This window comes from Pristis pectinata, chromosome 19, assembly GCF_009764475.1.
Source record: "Pristis pectinata isolate sPriPec2 chromosome 19, sPriPec2.1.pri, whole genome shotgun sequence".
NCBI lineage: Eukaryota > Metazoa > Chordata > Chondrichthyes > Rhinopristiformes > Pristidae > Pristis > Pristis pectinata.
Genome location: NC_067423.1, coordinates 21297302 through 21316771, shown reverse-complemented (window position 1 = coordinate 21316771; position 19470 = coordinate 21297302). Strand labels below are relative to the sequence as shown.

The 19470-nt window shown below is 38.2% G+C and overlaps 1 protein-coding gene across 10 annotated transcripts in view; it reads right to left on the bottom strand.

The window, feature by feature from the left end:
* Positions 1 to 3526: 3526 nt before the first annotated feature.
* The window catches only part of LOC127580505 (protein PHTF2-like), an 88402-nt gene continuing 72458 nt past the window's right edge, over positions 3527 to 19470 (bottom strand). For 8 of the 10 annotated variants that reach the window (XM_052034073.1, XM_052034074.1, XM_052034075.1 and 5 more), the window contains 5 exons: positions 14493 to 14579; positions 10670 to 10825; positions 9781 to 9876; positions 7563 to 7688; positions 3535 to 4683 (listed from right to left, as the gene is read on the bottom strand). In XM_052034073.1, coding sequence (XP_051890033.1) covers positions 4663 to 4683; positions 7563 to 7688; positions 9781 to 9876; positions 10670 to 10825; positions 14493 to 14579 — 486 coding nt within the window. In that variant the 3' untranslated portion in view covers positions 3535 to 4662. Of the gene's footprint in view, positions 4684 to 7562; positions 7689 to 9780; positions 9877 to 10669; positions 10826 to 14492; positions 14580 to 19470 lie in introns of all 10 variants that reach the window. The other 2 variants (XM_052034078.1, XM_052034079.1) reach the window with 2 other exon arrangements.

Below are 19470 nucleotides of genomic sequence, written 5' to 3'. Positions count from 1 at the left end.
ACAGTAATCAGTCTTCAGTGTGGGTGTGGGATCTTTTCAAAAACCTTCTGAAAATCCAAACGTATGTCTACTGATCCCCCTTCATCTCCTTTCCTAGATAGATTCTCAAAGAATTCTAATCAATTAGGCAAAGATTATTTCTCTTTCATAAACTTGCAAAGGTGGATTGTCTTCCACCACCACCTGGAGTTACCCTCGAGATCACACACCATCTTGACTTGGAAATGTATCACCACTCCTTCACAATTGCTGGGTCAAAATCCCAGAAGTCTCTCCCTAACACCACACCTTAAGGACTGCAATGGTTCAAGAAGGCAGCTTGCCACCACCTTCCCAAAGCCAGTAAAGCCTACATCCCTTGATTGAATATAAAGAAAACCATGTTGATATGATATCCATTATTATTGGATTCCAGAATTTTTCCAATCATTAATGTCAAGCTAATGGGTCAGTAACTCAGTTTTCTTTTTTAAAAAAACATCAACAGAGGGAACACAAAACTGTGATGACTGAAGATTTTCTTTAAAATTCATTGATCAGACTTCTCTCTGCCAGAACGTTTTTTAGGATTATCCCAAATTGCCCTTACATGGTTATCAGCTCACACCATATAAACTGCTGTATGTATGATTGCCCAGTTCTATCACAGCAAGGTAATAATATTGAAAACAATTTAATTACAAGAGGATGGTCACCATTTTGGCAGGTTGCATGTCTTAGCCTTTGATGTGTGCTGACTCATTTTTACCATCCTGCCAGTAAGCGGGAACTTTCACTGCAAATAACGCTACAGCATCCCGATCTTCCTCTCTACAACAACTGCCTCAACATCAACACTATCCAGGAGAAAGCAGCCTATTAACTGGCATTCAGTCCTCTAAACATTTTCTTTCTACAACACTAATACATCTCAGCTGCAGCAAGTATTATCTACAAAATATAACAAGGCAACTTGCCGAGGTTTCATCAACAGTACTTGTTAGTCCAAGTCACACATCATCCCACATATACAAAAAATAATCACAATTCCTCACACACTAAATACTGTCTCTTATGCCTCAATTTCACTGTAAGGACTGCAAAGCTTCAAGACCAGCTCACAACCACTTTTTAGGGCAATTAGGGAAGGACAGTGTGCTGGCATCAGCTACAGTGTTCACAACTTGCACATGAATTTAAATAATATTTCTACCAGATCTGTACCAAAATACATCTTTTCACAAGAGTCAAGTACCACAGCATGCTGTAGACTCTGGAGCAGAGATTTCTGAGGATACACTGCCACAGGATTGCGCATAACATATATCAGTGTAGAATCTTGCACTTCAGTGGATTCAGTTAAGCAATTATTTGGGTCTCCACATTTATTCACAGTTCACAAATGAACAAGGGTATAGAGACTGGACACCAACATGTCTGACAATGTAGACATTAGCCATTAGAGCCATATCACTTGTAGGTGTGAATTGTGACTAGCAGATGACAGAGCATACCAAAAAAAAATAAAATAATTTGAAACTGGACTTATGTTCCCACTCCTTACCCATTGCTGTCCCTCAGCCAATATCCAATTTCTCCTCCTCCTGCTGATTAAGACTTCTGTAGGGCAATCTTTGCTGAGCCTTTTGCAGGCTTGACTGACTAGATATCTTCAGCCCAAAGCATTTCAAAAGGAGCTGCCATCAATGGAAAGGCACTCCAATTCACCATCTGAGCATACTAATTGCTTGTTTGATAAGGCACAGCTGGCTTCATACTGTTCATGGAATTAATTAACAAGGTTCCCCAGAAGTGTTCATTGGCCTCATTTAAATCCAGTTTCCTTGGTCCAGCAACTATCCTTTGCCTTTTTGCAATATCTTGCATGTTTGCATTGCCTTTAATATAGTTAAATATCCTATAATACTTAACAGAAGTAATATTAAACAAAATGCAACATCAACCCGCAGGCTAGAAAAGATTGACAAAGTTTAGTCAAAGACGTGGGTTTTAAAAAGCATCCTAATGAAGAAGCAGCTCGATGTAGTGAGGGAATCCCAGAGCACTAGGATTTAAGAAGCTAAAAGCAGAGCTGCTAAAGATGAAACAATTAAAAATAAGAATATGCAAGATCCTAGAAAGAGATCAAACAGCTTACACTGCTGCATGAAAGAATGGCATTGAAAAGAAATCCAGCATATCTGTAAGAGCTTAAAAGCAGACTCCTTCTAAAGATGCATTGTCACAGGCTTGTACATAATATACATCAGAGAAAATTCTTGGATACAGTCAAGCAATATTTTGGGCTTCCACTTCATGATTCACAGTTCACAAATGAAAAGGAAATGCAGACTGGATACCGACATATTTCCAACTGCACCTCCCAAACCCACGAGCAAGGAGGACAAAGTCAGTAAACACACCATCCTGAATTGGAAATATATCGCAGGTACTCCATCGTTACTGAGTCTAAATTCTGGAATTCTGTATCCAACAGTATTGTAGGAGTACCTTCACCACAAAGGTACTCAGATTGCAGTGGGTTGTATATATAGATAGTCATTGTGTTCCAGGATTTTAACCCAACAACAATTAAGTACTTATTTCTAAGTGAGAATGATGTGCATCTTGGAAGTGACCTTGTAAGTGGTGGTATTTCTATTGCTCCCCAGCCAAAACACTGTTATATCAAAATTAGTTCCATGGAATCAGCTTCTATAAGTTGTTAATAACTCAACAGTATCCTCACATTTCCTTGTCCCCAATAGGCGACCTATGAGTTTCAGATACAGTAGTTTTTGTCATAATATTGACCTTCCATTCTGCACACTTCATCAACTTCAGATTATCCAAATCTGTTTCATATTTCCCAGAACTCTGCCCCCAATAAACACGTAAAGCCACAAAAATCCCACTTACTTCTAATATCTACTGCCCACAGCAATTCCCAGTTCTCAGGTTTAATATTTTAGCCATCTTTAAAATTTCTTCATGATCTTGCCTTTGCTCCAGACCTACAAATCCAATTCTCCTGTCTCCACTCTGCCTGTGCTCTAGCTTCTTCTATGTTCTTGCAATTTTCCTAATCCTTTCACCCCCTCAACAGCAACCATTATCTTAAGCTGCCAAGATCTACTGATCTGGAATTCCCTTAATTTGTGTCTATTCAAGTATTTCAGAATGATAGGATCTCAGTGAGAAAGAATGATGAAGGCCTGTGTGATACAGGGTAGAAGTCTAAGAACCATTCTGTATTACCACATTTTGAAACTTCTTACTGTATATAAATAATTGGCAGAATTAACTTGGATTTTTGAAATCACAAGGCCATCATGACAGAATATTTTTCCAGATCTCTTCACATGACACATATCAATATCTAACAAGTTCATGGACAGAGTACTTGGTTATTAAAAATGTAATGAAACAATTCCATTAATAAGTAGTAAGTAAGTAGTATGCATGTTCCCAAAGGCACACCTGACCCTAACAGCTCAGTAAGACAACACAGAGGAGAATAGTGGAGGAGGGAATAGTGCGAATGGTGCTCTGGAACCTTGTATTTATTCCACAAATAGCACAAAAATATTCTTCAGTTCAATACATATCAATTCTTCATTTTCATAAAGATTACACAAAAAATAATTTTGATTGGAAAAATGCAAATTCAGTTCCAATACATGCATTAACTTGCATTGAATATAAAATATCAATTACACAACTTGAATTGTTAACTGGTTCCTATTTAGACCTTGTCATAAAAGTATCAGCATAATAGAAATAAACAATATACAAGCAAATAGGAAGTGATAAATTTCAGATACAATTACGGAGAACTTTTCTCATTTGTCAGTCACAGAATATTTATTCCTTCAAAGGCAAATGCCAGTTAAACCTCCTGTTGGAAAGCAACCCTGATATCAATTCTAAAATCCAACCATAAATCAGCTTAACATCGTTTACCAGACAAAATGTTTGCTTTGTAATTGTTGTCATTACTTTGCATACACACTACTTTTACCTTCTCAAATATGCCAAACTGAATATACTGCACTGAAACCAGAAGATTTCAATGTATCCAAAGGCATACAATGGAAGTACCACCACTTTTAGCTTAACAGATTGTTATGTCCTTAAATCTGCGATAATACATTCTTTCACTTTATCAAAATGCACTTCATCATTATCAGACATACATCGCTATCTAAATTAGAATAAACAAATATCACTAGTGATCTCATAGCTAACAAGATATCACTTCCATACTAAAACACCCATTAGAAGTGTAGCTGCACGACTGGCAGCTGTGATAACAGTCCATTGAATAAATATGTTTCTTGCTAGTTTTAAAGTTGCTTCTATCAAAACACCTTCCAATGAGGGAGGCATAAAGCTTTATTGCTGTAAAGAGAATATATCAAAAGTAGTTTTTATCTGCTACATACTTAATAAAAATTGACCAGAGTAATACTTATAAATCAAAATAATTTGATAACTAAAATAAGTGCAAAAACAGTGAAACACAACATTAAAAAGGTGAAACGCATAACAAAAATAAAATATAAATTGCACTATTTTTTCCAAATGTAAGCAATTCCATATGTCAGAAGTGGAAATAATCAGCTGTGGAGACAGGTGCCTGATTTCCCTGGGTTGATGTGTTTCAAAGATATTTACACCATATCAGGACTTTATCTTCCAGAGCTGTTTGAAAAACAAAACAAATGTTTTTAAATTTACTTTACCAACTTCTGCCATGGTCCAAATTTCTCTAATGCTCAATAACATCATTTCCTTCATGTGTGTAAAGTTGTACCATGGTAATAGTGCCTCAAAGCTTCAACTTATCTGCAGCATTTTACAGCATTTATAATAGTCAACTTCTTTCTCCATGGTTCTTGTTTTTGTTTATTACATTGTTGGATAGAATTCTAACATTAGCAACAATAAACCAGTGCACCATGTTCTCAGTTGACTTGTTCATTAGGTTTATACTATGGAAATTCATGTGTTAGCAAGCTTAACATTAGAGTCATTAGTGTGGTGTAAATGGGATCTTACTAATGGTATCACCTGTACATTAAATTCAAATCTCTTAGAACTGACCAATGCCCACTGCTGATGATCACTTTGCTTTCTTTCCTCTATAGCTATCTCATATACCTGATGTAAACTCATACTCATCAATTTATGATAGTTCCCTAAAAACAAAATCTGCCTGGAAAAGGAACCAAAAAAAACACAAATCAACTTCTAATACCACACCAACTGGTTGAAATACACTGGGCTCCGAATCAGCCCATAAAAAATCCTTCCTGGATTTCAGCATTGCATTCTATTTAAGGGAAACAGTCCCATCTTTCACATTTATTACATCATATTGGTCCAGTAATTGAGTCTACTCAGATGCCAGGTAAATGCAAATGTCAATCATTGCAATGATTTGGTAGTTACCAGCTGTGAACAGAGGCTGCTTTACACAAGGGCTGTTTAAATACTGAAACCTTAGCATAGAAGATAGAGTTCATGGCAATCAAATACTTTATGGGCACGAATCATTCCTATAAGATATAAACATAATTCCACCCATGAAAGAATTAAAAATTATTTACACATGTTGTTGATCTATATCATCTGGTAGGTATTACTGACTAAATTAACGATTACTGACTAAATGGTCTTATCTTGAAGAGGAGACCTTGCATTACTTGAACATAAACCCCAAATCCTAATGAGAAGACAAATCAACAATTTAAAACATATTTTGACAGGAAGCTGTTTAAATGATTAATAGCATTACAGAAATTAGATGATAAATCATCAAAAAATAAATCAACATTTCAAAAACAATCTGAGATAAAGCAGCCAAGAAATTACACCACACGATATTAATATTTTTGTGGGGCTACAGGATCCAATTTCAATTTTACCTGGAGACTGCTGCACTGGAGATCATATTACATTGAAATTATACCAGTTGCAAAGTCGGACCAGTCCTGGGTGCAAATCACTGAAGCAAGTCTGACACTTCACCAACAACACATTTGCACTTAATAATGCCACGGTTCACACAAACCCATTTCCTCACTTACTGATATAAATTATAATTCAAAAAGTACAATCTTAAAACCTTCATGAAACAGTCACAGTACAACTCTGAGCACACTGGTCTACTTTGTTTCATTTGTATCTATTTAAAGGGATATTCTGCTGACATTGAGGAAGCTGACTGGTAGCTTCAGATCTGACTGCAGGCTGCTCAAATACATCTCAAAGTCCACAGTGTGCAACAACTAACAGCAAGTATTATTTTTCCTCCAGCAGTTAGCTGCTGAGATACTCATTGCATGGATGCCTGTATTGTGACATTCCGGCAACATTTCATCTTATGGCCAAGGCTGACTTCTCAGGGTGGGTCAGAGAGCTGTCGTCAGAGAGTTCTGGACAGGAGGATAAAATCACCTCAAATCTAAGTGAAGCCTACTCCCACATCCTACCTGAAGCACTCTGATGAATAACGTATTTGCAGGCTCAGGTTTTCCTAAGTCTGCATTCACTGAGATATCTGATATTCTGCAGAAAGATCTTAAGTCATGCGCCTGCACCAAGCAGCATCGTAGGTTTTGGGGTCGGGGGATCGGCCAGCATTGGGCAGCTACTATGCCCAATAAAGGGTCCACTTAGTAACCTGGACTTCCTTTTAGGGGCAAGAAAGGTTTCTATTCTCTCAAAGTGCAAGGAGAATTTCCTCAAGATGAATGCCAGGCTTCCAGGAAGCAAACTTCATCCCAAGAGAGCTTGCATTATTGGATATTTTGAGATGCATTTCCTGGAGGGATGGATCCCAAGGGATTAGGGTTATCCTCTACTTCTCTGGTTACTCACACAAATGCACTCCCCATCTGCAGCAGCCGAGCATAAATGCAATTGGCCCCCAGATTACACTAATCCTATTTTTGGAATATTCTCCTCACTGTGGGAGTGGAAGGGTAGAATGTTAGTGGTGTGTGCGTGCCTGGCTAAGTGTGGGCGAGGGCAGTATTTGTAGTGGCATGTAACTCACAACATACCTCACAAGATCATGAAATTCCTCCAGCATCATGCCCCAATGCAGGGCTTCTTACTCTTGGAGAAGACTGTGCTAGCCAGCTCCGACAAGGTTCATCTTTCAGTGGACCTGATGGATCACCTAACTTCTGGGTGCACAAGAGCTCCCTCAAGGCACATATCTCACATAAGGACTTCTACGTCTGTTTAAACTTAATCTGCAAGCTCTCTTCCCTGCAGCTTCTTTCTTCTCCACACCAGCCGAAGAGTGTGTTGTTGGTGTCTGTCTGCTCCGGGTAGTGTACATTTAAGGACCCCATCTCCCGTTTGTGATTTCTGCACAGCCAGAGTTGACAGCTGCATTCAATGAAACCTGCTTTCCTCAGGAACTTCACAGGTCTCATTTTGGCACTTGTTTTTAGGCATAAACATTTCTAATTCTGCTTCAAACATCTTTAAAGCCATTTACCTTTTTTTTGACTTTAACAATAAAGTACATTCATAGGAAAGGATGAGATCCAATGCAGGAAACTCACCTTCAGGTTAAAGCCCAAAAGGTCACTAATAACACCAGACACCGCTGAAAGGATTACCACCTGGGTGATGTTGTACAGCAGCGGATTCATTGTCAGTCCATATAATCTAAAAGGGGTGTCCAGCTCCTAAAGAAAAAATGCACTTTTTAAGCATTATAGGAAGACACCAGCAATGCCACTGAAACCCTGTTGTCACATTGACTGCATCATTTTATGCATTTACTTTCTACTACATGCCTTACTTTTATTAAGATTTCCTTGTTACTTGCTGTCCTCTTTCGTTACACTTTAAGCCAACTTCTTATATTATTGATTAGTATATCTCCTTGGGTGATCAGACAGCCCAATAGTAAATCAGGATTGTCACTGCATTATGGGTTTTACCCCACTTCTAAATTATTATCCCAATATATAACAATTTTCAAAAGTATATCTTTACCAAAGTTTTCAAGCAATTTCTAGTTGTCTCATGTCCTCCCAAGCACATCCAATCCTCTATGTTGCTTTGAACGACAAAACTCAACACAGTTCAATGCCTTGTGCCTCCTCTCCCTACTCTGTTATCTTGTGTTCTTACTTCAGCTCACCAGTGCCTTGGACTCAGGATTCTATCAGCTTGGGTTCTCCCAGGAACAAATGAAGCTTGATGTCATTGAGTTACAAAGTTTGGAGAAATTTGTATTAATACATTCTTGCCTGCCTACAGTCTATGTATTTAAAATGCAGTTGCATACTAACTGTGCATTTTTTGTTTTTACATGTTTTTTGAATGAAAATGGCAATAATTTTAGCCCTGTACAATTCTATAGCACATGTCCTATAGAACTGTAATGGGGGCGGGGGTGGGGGCTTTACAAAAGGTACACATTCTGGGAGAATGTTGCATTAAGCAAAAATTCATACACTGAATTCATAAACTAGGCATCTTCCACTAATGTCAATGCAATAAACTGTGGTTGTATCCCAGAACTCAAGAATCTTAGTGAAGAATGCCCTAAACATTTAAAAACACACCAACATATTACCTGAATTAATAAAACACCAATAAAATATTTTATTGACTATTAATACTTAAATAAATACTTCCAGATAGCTTTCTAAACAAAAAAAGTAGTCTGTGTAAACACTATGTTTGATTACAAGGACTGATAATCTCAAAAGGAATCCATTATATTAGCTTGCTATGGTCTATTTAAGCGTATGTGTCAACAAAGCACATCAAATAGATAACAATCTTATTGACATAGGCCACACCTGTGATTTCATTTGCCATTTACTAGGTATAAATTGCCTCAGGAAAACTGTAGTATTTTATGACATCAATATGTTACAAAGGAAATCAGTTTATTATTATCATTATTATTATTATTAAGGGTATCTATAAAATTTATAACTATCTCACCTAATATTATAGAGGAAGGCACTGTAAATTGAGGAAATGCATCCTAAAGAATTAATTACATTATAGTGAAAACTCATAAACTGAATGTTCATTCATCAGGTACCATTGGTATTGCTGTAATTACACAATCCTATTATTGATGATGCTATACCTTAATTTCATACCATAAAATATCAAAGCTCTTTCCAACTTTACTTTTCTGCTTCCTAACTCAGCCAGTCCTCCTAATGAGGCACACTGTTAAGTTTTTTTTCCCAACATTTATGGCATTGTTAATGGTCTGACCCTCAAAACAAGCGACCTTGAACAGTGGCCATTTTATTGTGCAAGGCTGTTGATTCTTTAAAGGTAAGTGTTCTTGAGATTTTAGCATTGCATTTGATTTCTTAATTTACTTAAGTCTATATAATTATTTCCAAGCTTTTTATGCAATTTCTTTTTCCAAATGGCTCTGAATGTTATAATTAGACACTATTAACAGCCTTAACACCTCTGACTGAAGGAGAAACTCCATCCCCAGCTCTGCTTTTTGCCCAAGCCTGTCAGGTTCATTCTGCGGACAGTGCCTCAGCAATAGCCTGCCTAAGGCTTCCTCTTTGTCCAGATCTTGCTGCCTGACCTAAAGCTCAGCTGTCTACATCAGCCCCAGCAGTTGCCAGGATCATGTGCAATAACTTAGATCCAGAATGAACCTGGTCCATCAAATCAATTTATATTTCATGCAGCAAATTATCCACATTCAATATATATATATATTGTAAAGGTAAAATTAACATGCTTCTCAGTCACAAAACACAGTCTGTACTTTCTTTATACCTTCAGCAACTTTGTTGCAAGCTTCAAAACATTATTCACCAAGTTGAGCTCTTCCTTTTTGTTAGGTTTCTTTTCCATCTTCAAGTATAAATTAATCTAGTGAAAGGGAAGAGCCATTGATAGTAAATATTCAACCCACCTCTTTGAAAGAGGATGTTTGTAGTTTGTCGACATATACCATTCAAATAGACAACTACAGAACACATTTTAAAATGATTTGAATGGAGAAAATCAATGTACAGCTTTAGTCTAATTTTACCACTGGTAACAATAAAAGAAATACAGATAAGGTTTCAAATAGCATGCCTTTAACTAATCTTAATATCTTTCACCATGAAAACAGTGTTGCATGCAGATAGCACAAACTAATGCTCATAATAAATGGCCTACAGTATTAACCGAGATTCTGAAAAAATATACCAAAGTCTTTTAAATAACATTCATTGCAATATCCCAAGTTGTTGCCAAAAGGCTATCTAATTTTAAGCGATTGGTTTGATATAACAGTAAATCCACTAGTGGGAGAGTCACAACAAAAGGACCCAGTTAAAAAAATAAGGAGCCGGTTACTTAAAACTGAGGTGCATAGAAATTTCTTCTGAGGGTAGTGAATATCTGGAATTCCCTGCCCCCTGAAGGTGGAGGCCAGCAAAAATAAATATTGCAAAGATCGGGGATTATGGGAAACTAGTCAGCTTCAGAGGAGAGAAGTAGATGTCATTGACCTGAAACAACAACTGTGTTTCTCTCTGCCCAACCTGTGGTACTGCCAGGATTTTCTGCTTTTATTTCAAATTTGCAGCATTCACAATATTTTGCTTTTATGGTAAGGAATTCACAATTTCATTTTTTAAATAAAAAAACAAAAGAAAAACATTGAAGTGATTACCTGCTCTGTCAGTAATATTGAGGTATTGCTATACTTGTTATTTGTCTCAGATCCAAGCATGACAAATCTCAATAGATATAGTGTTAATGAGATACACCAGATCACCAACTCCCAGTTGTAGTGAAAATCTAAAAAAGTTTCATGGATATGAAGCAGCTACAAAAAGAAAGAGAAAATGGATTAAATCAAAAAACACTCTTATCTTTCTACTGTCTTCTACCAATAACCTCAGATTTTTTCCACATCATATTCCATTTGCTATGTCCTTCCCCATTCCATTGCTGGTCCATTTTATTAATTAGGAGTAGGTTATTCAGCATCCCGTGCCTGATCCACCATTCAATAAGATCATGGTTGATCCTTGACCTTGGCACCACATTCCTGCATTAACCCATATTCCTTAGTATCCAAAAGTCTATTGTTCTTGGTCTTGACTGAGCCACTACAGCCCACTTTTGTAGTGAATTCCAAAAATTTATTACCCTCTGCATGAAGAACTTCTTTTAAAAAATCATCTGACTTGAATCAGCAACCTCTAATTTTGAGACTCTGATCTTTGGTCCTCGGCACCCAGCAAGTGGAAAGTACAATTCCACAACTATCCTGTCAAGCCCCTTGGAATTTTGTACTTTCAAATAGGATTATGTTAAAAAAACATGCTATCCAGTTAATCTCTACTTGTACAGCTCCACTCATGAGCTCAATCCCCCTTGCAATAAAAGCCAACATACTATTTGCCTTCCTGTCATTTGCTGAACATACAGATTAACTTTCAGTGATTTGTGTACAATGACACGGGTCCCTCTGAACACCGACACCTTTCAATTTCTCACCATTTTAAAAGTACTCTGCCTTTCTAGCTTTTTTTCTCCCAAAGTGAATGATTCACTTTTTCTTTTTTTACACGCATTATATTCCTTCTGACAAGTCTTTGCCCATTCTCTTAGCCAATCTATATCCCCAAATCCTCTCATAAATTTCCCATCTCATTTTCTATTTTGCCTCACTTTCCTGAAAGAGAAGTATATTTAGTTCCCAACTGTGGTCACTTCACAACCATACCACATCACAGCTGGTCACTCACACAAACACACTGCTGCAGCTGCATAAAATGGTATCTACCCTGCTAACTACTTAGGCCCCTGTTATCACCAAATTTCTCTTCACTGCCTCAGCTTAAATGGCCCCATCAATCAGAATGCTGTGGTCAGATTGCTTATCCACACTGCAGTCTCTGCCCTGATTCACAAGGCTGCAAGAACCTTTAGGCCTGTGCAAGGGCTGAGTCTCTTGCAATACTACCTTGAGCAGAACCTCCTTTTGTCCTATTTACTGCAGGTAGAGATTGACAGGGTAGGCAGGTGATATTTGAGGAGGTAATGCATTCCTTTCACATTTGCTTTAGGTTTCTACAGGCTCCCAAAAGCATGCACTTAACGTTCTCAATCCCACACCAAACATTTCTCCTCTATGTTGAGTGATCATTGGCTCAGGATTCATGCAAGTTGATGGGAATGTTGGACTTTTTCCCCCAAGGAGGTTTTAAGGTAGAGTCACTGCTGCACAGTGCCAAAGACCTGGGGTCAGTTCTGATCTTGCGTGCTGTCTGCGCGGAGTTTGTATGTTCTCCCTGTGATCACGCGGGTTTCTTTTAGGTGCCCGGTTTCCTCTCGCATCCCAAAGACATACAAGTTGATAGGGCCACTGTAAATTGCCCTAGTACGTAGGTGAGTAGTAGAGTTGGGGGGGGGGGGGGGGGGTTGGTGGTGGGGAGAATAAAACATGGGATTAAATGCAGGATTAGTACAAATGAGTGATTGATGGTTGACATGAACTCAGTGGGCCAAAGGGCCCGTTTAAATGCTGTATGTCTTTATAGAGAAGGGAACATCCGACACCTGAGCAAAGGGTGGCCAATGAAGAACCCATTTTAAGAAGGATCACAGTGTTAAATCTGAATTAGTTACCTTACATTTGTGGTTGGAAACGTATTAAAGCCTAATAAAGGATGAAATAAATCAAATTTCTAGATAAAGAGAAGTATTTAAGATGTAGCCACTGCAGCTTTCAAATGGGACAATCCTGCTAAACAAATCAGTGCAGCATCTGGAAAATTTGGAATATGGAAGAAAACTGAGATAGAAATTGAGTGAAACCCAAGTTTTCCATTTTTCTTGATTCTCTGGGCTAAGGACAGCCAGTTTTTGGCAGTCAATTGCAAAACAAGCTACTTCCTTCCACCGACATTCAGAATAGTATGGAACACATTGGCCAATTTGTAAACAGCAAGCAATTCTTCCCCTTCATCCAGAAGAATGCCTTGCTCTGTATCTTGCCTAGTCAAGATCTAGATAACTGAAATTCTAATAAGTTCCCCAATTTGCTCCTTATTTCTGAGTATCAATAGAATCAACCAGCTATTACTCCCCCTTGATCAACCAGTCTCAGCTATAGCTTACTTAGTAGCTAATAAGGAGACACAAGAGATTCTGCAAATGCTGGAATCTGGAGCAATGCACACAAAATGCTGGAGGAACTCAGCAGGTCAGGTAGCATCTATGAAGGGAAATAAACAGTTGTAGCGGTTGCTACCGCGGAATAAAACAAGACTCTACTCGGAGGATTGCCAAACAGAACTGGTTTATTTTCCCGCCTTGTGCGGGCCCTTTAAGGGAGAAAAACTCCCGCCCAAAAAAAACCGGCAATGACGTAAGTCCTACGTCATCAGGACTTTCCCGCGCGCGGGTTCTCCCCGTCGCTCGGAAAGACGAGGCCCGCCGCCATCTTGGGCCTCGTCGCTCCGACACCGCGCGACCCGACTGCCGAGCCGGTTCGCCCGACTAGACGGTGAGTCGCCACACAGTCGATGTTTCGGGTCGAGACCATTCATCAGGACTGGAAAAGAACAGGGCAGAAGCAAGAATAATAAGGTCGGGGGAGGGGGAGGAGCACAGGCTGGCAGGTGATGGGAGTCTGTGTGAGACGGGGAAGGTAGGTGGGTGGGTGAGGGGGATCAAAGGGAGTGATGTAAGAAGCTGAGAGGTGATGGGTGGAAGAGGCAAAGGGCTATAGAAGGAAATCGTTAAGAGAGGCAGTAGACCATGGAAAAAAAGGGAAGGAGGTGGGGAATAGATGGGCAGGTCATGAGGGCAAGGGAGGGGAAAGGAGGGGGCCACAGAAATGAGAGAAAACAAAGAGGGAACAACACCTCATATTGTTGGAGGAACAACACCTCATTTTCCACCTTGGTAGTCTCCAACCTGACAGCCTTAATATCGATTTCTCTAACTTCCGGTAACCCCTCCCCTCTTTTCCCCCTCCCCCCCCCAGTGGCCCCCTCTTTCCAATCCCCCACCCTCATGACCTGCCCTTTTATTCCCCACCTCCTTCCCTTTTTTCCATGGTCTACTGTCCTCTCCTACTAGATTCCTCCTTCAGCCCCCTGCTGCTTCTACCCATCACCTCTCAGCTTCTCACAACACTCCCTTTCATCCCCCCTCCCCACCCTCCTACCTTCCCCCCTCACCTGGACTCACCTATCACCTGCCTACTCTGCTCCTCCCCCTCCCCCCACCTTCTTATTCTGGCTTCTGCCCTCTTCCTTTCCACTCCTGATGAAGGGTCTCAACCCAAAACGTCAACTGTTTATTTCCCTCCACAGGTGCTGCCTGACCTGTTGTGTCAGTAACTAATACCTTCCCAGAAGAATGAGAACAATGCATGAAATAAAGAGAATGGGTAGTGATTGGACACTTAAACCTTTTAAGAGCACAGTTAGTGATAGTTCCAAAACAAAACATTAAGTGGTCAAGCATAACCTTACCTGTGCACAGCAAATAAATACCACAGACAGAGTCAACAAGAATGCAGATGAAACAATTACATCTACTGATCGCTGTGGACCACGTCTCTGATAGGAGAGATTAATAATTGAATTAGTATTTTTAAAGGTACTAAAGAGATTTTAAAATTTCGAACACTGTCTACTGTAAGAACATTTAAATATATTAATGACATGTAGTCTTTAAAAATATTTATAAATTATCTAAAAGTGTGGATCAGTAGTCCTTGTTCACTGATTCACTTTTTCCAAAAGAAATAGTAAGTAACCCAAGCTTGTTTACAGTTTAAAAATCAAAAGACCTCTCTTTATTGGTTACTTAGTAAAATGTCCCTTCGTATATGTTAACTGACTAGTTGAATTTGTATGTGCATTTTAATTGAAGATAATTACAGGCTTTGCTACAAGATACACATACAACAGATAAAACCAAAAACTCTCTGAAACTTCCTTAACATAAAAAATACACCCTCTGATTGACACCCCAGTAAAATGTTGTTTTCTTTCCAAGTTCCATAAATACTTTTAATTACATTATTTTAACATTGATTCACACTTTGATAATGATTACCTGACAACTAAAAAGTACCACTGCACTAAATCTATGAAAGATCCTATTACCTATAGTTACAGTAAACTAGTCTTTCTAATATTTTCCTACGAATGAAACTAAAAGCATTCCAATAAAGGAAATCTGATTAAATATGAACCAACATTAGGACAAGGGAGGTAAAGGATGAAATTGCTGGAGCTCTGGCTGAGATTTTTGCATCTTCCTTGACCACAAGCGAAGTACCAGATGTCTGAAGGATAGCAAATGTGGTGCCCCTTTTTCAAAAAGGGCGGCAGGGAAAAGTTGGCAATTACAGACCTTTGAACCTAACATTAGGAGGAATGTTACTGGAAAAAAATCTGAGGGATAGGATTAATGATTACTTGTAAAGTCAGGGGCAAATCAGAGATAGCTAGCATGGCTTTGTCTAGGGAAAATCTTGTCCGCCCATTCTGATTGTATTTTTTTTGACGAGGTAACAGAGTGTATTGACGAGGGCAGTGCAGTAGATATGGTTTAAACGGACTTCAGCAAGGCCTTCAACGAGGTCCCACATGGGAGACCAACCCAATAGGTTAGGGCCCATATGATCCAAGGCAAGTTGGCAAACTGGATCCAAAACTGGCTCAGCAATGGGAGACAGAGGGTGATGGTAGAAGGTTGATTTTGTGATTGGATGCCTATGACAAGCAGTGTTCCACAAGGATCCTTGCTATTTGTAACATACATGAATGATTTGGATGTGATGGAGGCATGATTAATAAGTTTGCAGATGACACTAAGTTTGAAGGGTAGTCTTAAGCTGTAATACATATTGATGGTGAAATGGGCTGAAAAATGGCAGGTGCAGTTTAATCCTGATAAATGTGAGATGGTGCATTTTGGGAGTACTAATGAGGCTAGGATATACACCAAAAATGATAATGTTCTGGCAAGTATTGAGGAGTAGTGGGATCTTGGTGTGCAAGTCCAAAGATCCTTGAAGGTGACAGTGCAGATAGATAAAGTGGTCAAGAAGGCATATGGAAACGAGCCTATGTTAGTCATCGCATCGAATACAAGAGCAGAGAGGTTAAGCTCTATAAAACATTTGTCAGACCTCAGCTAGTGTACTGTGTGCAGTTATAGTCACCATGCTATAGGTAGGATGAGATAGTATGGGAGAGAATGCAGAGGAAATTCACCAGGATATTGCCTGGGATGAAACGTTTTAGTTATGAGGAGAGACTGCAATAGCTAGGTCTCTTTTCCCTCAAGCGGAGATTAACGGAGGGTATGATTGAGGCACAGAGGGATATCGACAGGATAGACTGCAGGAATCTTTTCCCCTTAGAGGTGAATAAAACTACAGGACAAAGATTTAGGATAAGGGGTAAGTGGTTTAGCTGGGATATGAGGGGGTTCTTTTCAGCCGGAGTGTGACGAGAACTTGGCATGCACTGCCAGAGAGAGAGAGGCAGAAACAGAGTTGCTTACAGCATTTAAGGAGGTGCCTAAATTATCCTGTAAACAGCCCAAGCATTGAAGGCTATGAGCTAAGTACTGGAGGATGGGATTAATAGGAACGAGTGCTCACTGGTTAGTGTGGACATGGTGGGCCAAATGGCCTGTTTCCATGTTGTATAACTCAATTTCAGTAACAGAAAGCCAAAGAACAACAGATCATGGTTAAACTTATCAATACTTGATATTTGTACTGTCTTTTAGTCTGTGGCATATCAAATAATAAGTGCACCAGCAACAGGTAACAGTGTCAGATAAATCCCATTTATGGTTACAAGGTGTTACTTTTACCAATATAGAATTGCACATAAAAACGTGAATTTTGAAACTACATTTAACAAAAACTAATTTAACATTTTTGGTGCTGTACTTTGCTGATAGGATACCTTATAATTAGGTGGTGTGCTCAAGAGAACTGAGGAAATAAAATTATAAATTAATGAAAAACAAATGTTGCTAACAGAATCTGAAGTCTGAAGCCATGAAAACAACAAAATTCTTGTGCATGAGGATTAGGGTGTTTAATCTGAAACAGGATAAACTGCGAAATTATTGCTAAAGGCAGATAAAAAGAAAGATTTGTTCTTTCACTCTTCGGTTCTACAGCAGACTCTTAGTACATGCAAGTCCCTATGGATGAATTGGGACCTTTTCCAATTACATGGGATAATTTTGCGCAATTGCCAACCAGCTAAATGGCAGTAAGGTTAATTAAAGTAAAACAGCATGATAACAAATGGAATCCTGACTGGCTGTGTCCACTCCATTACTGCAATTAGATATAGTTTTATGAAAGTGCCCACATAAGAACAATTTTTAGCACTCATTTCAATTGGTGGCCATTAGCTCCTATCAATAGAACTAGATTCTCTTACAAAGATAAAAAGGCTATGCTCCATAGGATTTTGTATCTTTCCAAAACAGGAATGTGAAACAATATTTTTTTCTTGTTCTTAATCATTTCTATTGGGGCAAATTCCCAATTGCAAAACCATGTGATATTAAAGTTGACAGCTTTATGAGTTAGGAATTCCAGCCCCTGTGAGTAAATTGCTAGTTCCCAGAATCTGGCGAGAAAGTAAATGCTGCTCACACTTTCTGCTTCAATAAATATACTAATCCAATTTCATCTGGGCTCATTGAAAAGCTGATCATAATTAAATGTGGATGGAAAATAAATCACTATTTATTATGCAGCCTATTTACTTAGAAGTATAAATTAAAATGCATAGTTAGGAAGTGTCACATCAGACATTTAGGTTTTAAATCTTAGTTTCAGTAACAAGTAATTTGAAAGGAAATCATTGACAGTTTGCAACATGCACTGTGGGGAGCATGGAGACACAAACTGTATGGAGCATGTTGGATGTGTGCAACAGTACTGCACAATTTGAATGATTATTCTAACACTGGAAGGATGATCTACTCCCACCAGTCCTAAAATGAAATGTGACAGTTTGGTTACCTCATCATTCTAAATGGTATCAAAATGTCTTCTTACCCCATTAAAAAAATATTGAAAGTTGAAGTCACAGAATTAAATCTGGATGAAGTCATCAGCTGTGTAATAAACAGGAAAAAAAAATCTACTTATATTAAAAAAAAATGTCCTGGTACATCCTGTCAGACCAGAACCTATCGACTGTCACATCTGAGTTACACTTTTTATATCAACTTTGTTCAATACAGAAACCTATTCCAATATTTGTAACATATGCCTTGTCATTCTGATGGCATATGTGAATTTATAACATTTTCCTCAGTGTTTTCTCAAAATTTATTTTGGACTGTGACAAAAAGTTATTCCCAAACAATATATATTCCATATTATTAATTATGGCAAGTCCGTTCTATTCATTGGCATCAATGCATGCCTCTTATCATCTTGAAAACCAGAGTGTCTGACTAAAATCCTACAATTTCTGATGACAAATGCCTGTCCACACAATGAGTTCTTGCTCTCAACAGACATATCTGGAGAGTATAGAAATTTATAAGCAATATCAACACTGAGTATTATTTTAATTTATTACTGTAATTTCAATACAAGTCATTATCTGAGCTTTTCATTACAGGACTGGCTTGGGAGTAAGAAGATTTATAGGAGAGGCAAAAGGGAAAATACACAAGTACACTAATTGAATATAAATATATATTTGAAAACATGCTGCAGTCAACTCTCCAAGTTCTTCAAATGGCTTAATATTGAAAAAATAAGGTAAACTCTATACTATTCCCTAAACTCACAGCAACAAAACTCTACAATTTGCAAATGGACAGCATTTTATCTATATTAGCAGATTTATTGTTTTCAGTGATGCTCATTATTTTACTGAGTTAATACATTCATCATAGTATAGGTCTGATATCTCAATTTATTGGCATGAGTATCATACAACTTCTGGTTAACTTGGTCATTTTATATACCACCTCTGTTTATTAGTGTTCCCTATGAACATAAACTGAGATGATACAATTCTCAGACTCCAAATTAACTACTTAAACCAAAAATTAATTAAGCATGACCAACATAAAACAACATTGGCTTAGGATTTAATGGAGACTAAAATAGCCTCCTTCAATGGTACAAAAGGGACTTTAATCAGCAGTTAATCAGTGATCTGTTTTACATTATTTTCTTTTGTTATCAAAGTCATTACAAGAGATAAATAATGTTTTGTATACCAGCTGCCTCTTCTCTATAACTGAAGATGTTAAAACATGGTTGCCTTCACAATGAGCTCATTTTATGACACTGACAAAAAACAATTTAACCCTTGTGATTGCGATGAAAGAAAGTTTGAAGTTTATAGATCAAAATCTTTCCCTTGCAGGAAATACAGAGATGTGTCATCGGGGTATATCTAATGAAGGTTATATTCTTATAAGTAAAGGAAGTTGTCT